This window comes from Myotis myotis, unplaced genomic scaffold (assembly GCF_014108235.1).
Source record: "Myotis myotis isolate mMyoMyo1 unplaced genomic scaffold, mMyoMyo1.p scaffold_m19_p_18, whole genome shotgun sequence".
Taxonomy (NCBI): Eukaryota; Metazoa; Chordata; class Mammalia; order Chiroptera; family Vespertilionidae; genus Myotis; species Myotis myotis.
The window spans coordinates 4903045-4908589 of NW_023416322.1; the positions used below are offsets into that span (position 1 = coordinate 4903045).

General features: G+C 55.7%; 1 protein-coding gene across 1 annotated transcript; it reads left to right on the plus strand.

Moving 5' to 3' along the window:
- Nucleotides 1-827: 827 nt before the first annotated feature.
- On the plus strand, nt 828-2517 carry GJA8 (gap junction protein alpha 8). The gene has a single exon (XM_036343967.1). The coding sequence runs from the start codon at nt 828-830 to the stop codon at nt 2103-2105; it is 1278 nt and encodes a 425-aa protein (XP_036199860.1). The 3' UTR covers nt 2106-2517.
- Nucleotides 2518-5545: the final 3028 nt, after the last annotated feature.

The window sequence follows — 5545 nt, forward strand, 5'->3', positions numbered from 1 at the left end:
CTCCTGTGCGGGACTGCAGTCTGTTGGCAGTCACTTCTGGGGCTCTGATCTCTGCTCTGCTCTGTGGCAAGCGCTGCGTCTACAGCTGGGAGTGCACAGGTGGGGCCACACCCTCACAGACATGAAATAATATCATGTCCAAGGCCTATTGCAAAGTACTCAGTCAATGCCAGTTTCCTTCTAACAGACCATCATTATATAGCGCTACATGTCAAAAGTAAGAGAGCTGCCGACTATGTCCTACCTCCATAGTTCTGTGTGGGCCCAGCCGCCCATGGCACACGGACTTAGCATTCTGCCTCGTGGCCCTTCTTCCTGCCTGTGACCTGGATTTAATCCCACGTAACCACGGATTGCTATCTGTGGTCCACAATGCATCTGTATTTTAGGTGAAGTTCAGGGAATTATACCCACATTTATCCTTTTTTAAATATTGTTTTATTGATTTCAGAGAGGAAGGGAGAGAGAGATAGAAACAGCAATGATGAGAGAGAATCATTGACCGGCTGCCTCCTGCACGCCGCCTACTGGGGATCAAGCCTGCAACCGGGGCAGGTGCCCAGACCGAGGAATCGAACCCGTGACCTCCTGGTTCATTCCACATGACGCTCAACCACGGAGGCCCGCAGGCCCAGCACATTGACCCTTTTAGGTGGCTTGTGAAGTCAGTGAGAACCGGTATTACATTAAATCAAATTTACAGATACTGGAGCTGCTAGAAGCAGATTCTCTGAGGCCCCTTGGTCCCCTGGCCCTGCTCTGCGCGGAGGACCCGCTGGGGGCACCGCCGCCGCTCACTCTGCCTCCTCCCCTGCAGGCAGCCAGCGATGGGCGACTGGAGCTTCCTGGGGAACATCCTGGAGGAGGTGAGCGAGCACTCCACCGCCGTGGGCCGCGTGTGGCTCACGGTGCTCTTCATCTTCCGCATCCTCATCCTGGGCACGGCCGCCGAGCTGGTGTGGGGCGACGAGCAGGCCGACTTCGTGTGCAACACGCAGCAGCCGGGCTGCGAGAACGTCTGCTACGACGCGGCCTTCCCCATCTCGCACATCCGCCTGTGGGTGCTGCAGATCATCTTCGTGTCCGCGCCGTCGCTCGTGTACGTGGGCCACGCGGTGCACCGGGCGCGCGCGGAGGAGAAGCGCGCGGCGCGCGGGGCGCGGGGGCCGGGCCCGGCGGGCGGGAGGGAGCCGGGCGGCGGCCCGCAGGGCGCCCGGCGGTTCCGGCTGGAGGGCGCCCTGCTGCGCACCTACGTGGGCCACATCGCCTGCAAGAGCCTGTTCGAGGCGGGCTTCGTGGCGGGCCACTACCTGCTGTACGGGTTCCGCATCCCGCCCCTCTACCGCTGCAGCCGCTGGCCCTGCCCCAACGTGGTGGACTGCTTCGTGTCGCGGCCCACGGAGAAGACCATCTTCATCCTGTTCATGCTGTGCGTGGCCGCCGTGTCCCTCCTGCTCAACCTCCTGGAGATGAGCCACCTGGGCCTGAAGCGGGTGCGCTCCGCCTTCCGGGGGCGCGTGGAGCCGCCGCCGCCCGGGGAGGGGCCCGAGACGCCCCTGCGCTCCATCGCCGTGGCCTCCGTGCAGAAAGCCCAGGGCTACCAGCTCCTCGAGGAAGAGAAGATCGTGTCGCACTACTTCCCGCTGGCCGAGGCCGGCCTGGGGGAGGCCAGCCCGCGGTCCGCCCAGCCCTTCCGGCGGCTGGAGGAGAGGAGGGGCGCGGGGCCCCCGGGGGGCCTGCCCGGGGCTGACCCGGAGGCGCTGCGGTCCTTCGCGCAGGTGGGAGCCCCGGGGTGTGAGCGCGACGAGCAACCGGGGGAGGAAGGGGCGGACCCCGAGCGGGTAGCGGTGGCGGAGAGGCAGGAAGGGGAGAGAGTGAGCACCGACGGGCGGGAGACCCCGGCGGTGGAGGGGGAGGACGAGGCCTCCCGGGTGGGGAAGGAGGGGGAGGAAGGAGAGCTACCGGCTGAGAAGGTGGCGAAGCAAAGGCTGCCGGCCGAGAAGGCACCTTCCCCGGGTGCAGAGCTGGCTGGGGATGACACCAGGCCCCTGAGCCGGTTGAGCAAAGCCAGCAGCCGGGCCAGGTCCGATGATCTGACCGTATGAGGTGGTGCCAAAGGAAGAAAGAGAACACGCGAGCTGGCCTAGGGGGCCAGGCGAAAGGAAAAATGCCCACAGGAGCCGAGTCTTCTGCCCCTCCCCTCGCACCCATGCCTGGTCGCACAGTGCAGGCTGCACAATCAGTGAACTGTCTTTCCCGTATGTAAGGGCTACCAAGACAAAGCCATCAGTCTCCTATGGCTGCCCTGCCCTCTACCCCAGCGGCTGCGGGACTCTGCATCGGTCCCCATTTCTCCATAGAAATCCTTCTGATCAGACTTACGACTGCCTCCTACCTTTGTACTAGCCTTGCCTCAAGCTCACTCAGTGGACTTTGTCACCCAGCCCTTCCCCAGCAAAGACCATGTGGCCCTGTACCAGGAGTTCCAAAGGCAACCTCTAGAGCAGTGGTTCCCAACCTTCCTAACGCCGCGACCCTTTAATACAGTTCCTCATGTTGTGGTGACCTCCAACTATAAAATTACTTTCGTTGCTACTTCATAACTGTAATGTTGCTACTGTTATGAATCGTCATGTAAATATCTGATCTGCAGGATGTATTTTCATTGTTACAAATTGAACATAATTCAAGCATAGTGATTAATCACAAAAACAATATGTAATTATATATGTGTTTTCCGATGGTCTTAGGCGACCCCTGTGAAAGGGGCGTTCGACCCCCAAAGGGGTCGCGACCCACAGGTTGAGAACCGCTGCTCTAGAGGCTGCAGTTGGTGAGGTGGGCCTGTTCGCATGCCCTGGAAGCACTGGGACTGTGAACACTGGAGAGCAGAGTGCAGCTGCCGCTCCCAGGCTGTGGCTCCCAGGCCGTCTGATTTTTCAAGAGAAGCCAGAAACGCAAACATTTAAGTGAGATTTCCAGTATTTTTAATGTTGCCCACTAAGTTTTAAATATGCCCATGAGGATCAGACAAATCATGTGTATGCTTGGGGCACCAATCTGCAAGGTCAGCACACTAGTACACGAGTGAGCCCCGCTTTCCTGTGCTATTGGTCATTTTTTTTTTTATGGTTTCAATTTGTTTCTGTGGCTTCTGAACCCCTTTGCACCATTTTTGAGTGTTCAGTTGAAATCATCAGTCTAAGATCCCAGCCTTCGGGGGTCAGTGGTTGAGCGTCAACCAATGAACCATGAGGTCACAGTTCGATTCCCGGTCAGGGCACAAGCCCTGGTTGCGGGCTCGATCCCCAGTATGGAGTGTGCAGGAGGTGGCCAATCAATGATTCTCTCTCCTCATTGATGTTTCTCTCTCTCTCCCTCTCCTGTCCTCTCTGAAATCAATAAAAAAACATATTTTAAAAAAGGAAAGAAAAGAAATCATCAGTCCAAGAGATGCCCAGAGTTCTCAGTGTCCTTTCTTTTGAGTCACTGTAGTCCCTGGGTTCTGACACAATGATATCCCTCATGTTGTTGGGAATTCTGCTCTGAGTACCATCAGAGAAAGCAAGCAACACCCAAAACCTTCTCCCTGTGAACCACAAAGGCTTTCAGGCCTGGTGGTAGCTTTCTTCCCGGAAGCAAAGAAGGCCCCTTTCTTTCCTTTCCTCTTCCAACCTCAGTGCCCAGCCCAGCTTGGAGCCAGAGGATGCCTGCCCACAGACCTGCCTTAAGGAGGGTCCGCTCCCCGGCACCAATTGGCCCATCAAAGTGGCACTAGGGAGAGTCTCTTACAAAGTGTGAGTCCAAACAGCCAGGGCCCCAGAATTCAGTCCCAGACCAGATTTCATCCTGGAAGGGATGTAGAGACCGAAAGGAACAAGAGGGTTCTCTAAGGTCTCCTGTCCTTCATCCCCACAAACAATAACCCTCAAGCACAGAGTCCAGTCAGGGAAAACCCTCGGGCACACGTACATATTTCACACAGGGAGCCATTGTACCAGAGCCAATCCATGCTCAGGGCAGAGGGAGCAAGTCAGTGGTCACCAAGATGGTTCATCTAAACCAAGGTGATACTTCATGCAGTAGGAGGCTAAGGAGGCGGGTAGAAACCAAGTTGACATGGCGGGGATCCTGACAGGACACCAGCAGGGGACCCCATAAATGTACCTAGAAAAGCTGCCTTCCTTCTGTCTTCCCCACAACCAGCACCGTCCTAAGTCCCTTGTGCTGCCCTCTGGTCGCCACTGGTTTGCTTTTGAGATATTCATTCCAGAGTGAAGCCTCCCCCGAAACTGTTCCTCCCCCAGGGCCATATGCCCGTTTCTTGGTGCCCTTTGCAAAGCAGGGGGGTCTAAAGATTAAGTTCATTCTAATATAAAAAAACTATACTTTCCCGGTTCATCCAAAGTGATCAACTTTCAATGAAAGAATGTCTCAGGCAACGCACAGAACAGGGATGTTCATCTCACAGACGTGACCTTCTGGCTACTGCTTGAATCTTCCCCTTGCAACCAACACTATTCCACACCTTCTTCTGTCTGGTGAGAGAAGTAGCCAACTCCCAGGCATATTGATCCCCAGTGGCTACACTATTGCCCCTACTGTTCTGCTCTTGAAACCAATGTTAGGAAAACATCAAGTCAGAGCCCGAGAACAGCTTGATTCTTACCAGGAGGAAGCAGAACGTGTCTCTCTCAACTAGGACCTAATCCAAAGAGAAAGCACTGCTCCGAGTGGAAGCTGCTGGTGCTGTGTAGAAGCAGCTGTAGAGGTGACAGTGGCTGATCTCTCTGCTGGGCGACACGTGCGTGGGTGAGCGCATTTCCTGGGATGAAGCAGCATCCTGCTTCCCTCTCCCTACCCACCCTGCCACCAGGGAAGTTGACATTTCCCCTCTTTTGGAAGAAACAGACACAGGCATCAAGGGACCAGGATTCTTTTTTTCCTATTTCTGCCCTGTAGGAGCTGCGTTATTATCATCCCTTAACCTCTCTGCACCTCAGTTTTCTGTCTGTGAACTAGAGATAGCATTTGGCTGCCAAGCCTGGAGCCGGCTGAGTGGTGCCACTTCCTGGGAAGTCCCTCCCACAGCAGGGAGACCGGGCAGAGGGGCAGTGGATGCTTTCCATCTGACCCTCCCATCCGCCTGCAATTACCCGGTGAGAGTTTTCCGTGTGGAATAGGCACGCCGGAGATCAGTTTTCCCAGAGGAGACTCAAGACAGAATCTTAACACCACATGTTTAGTAGGAACCTGAGACTCTTTGACCTTGAGAGATGTCTGAGGACAGACTGGCAATGACTTTCATCCTCTGAAAAATGTCCCTTCGTGCCCCATCTTAAGCTGCCAGCTTCCATTCCCAGGCAGCTCTGGGTCCATGGAGGCCCTGCTCTCTTTACACAGCTGGGTCGCTCCATATCTCCCTCTGAGGCAAGTAATTCTGACTGACTCCGGATTATAATCCACCGGGCTCCATTAGCTCCAGCTTTAAGTCCTACTCCTTGTCCTTCCCTTGTTATAATAACTCTTTAGGGCACATGGACCC

Excerpts from the sequence above, each read along its gene's own strand:
- GJA8 (XM_036343967.1), top strand. The coding sequence starts at position 828 with ATGGGCGACTGGAGCTTCCTGGGGAACATCCTGGAGGAGGTGAGCGAG.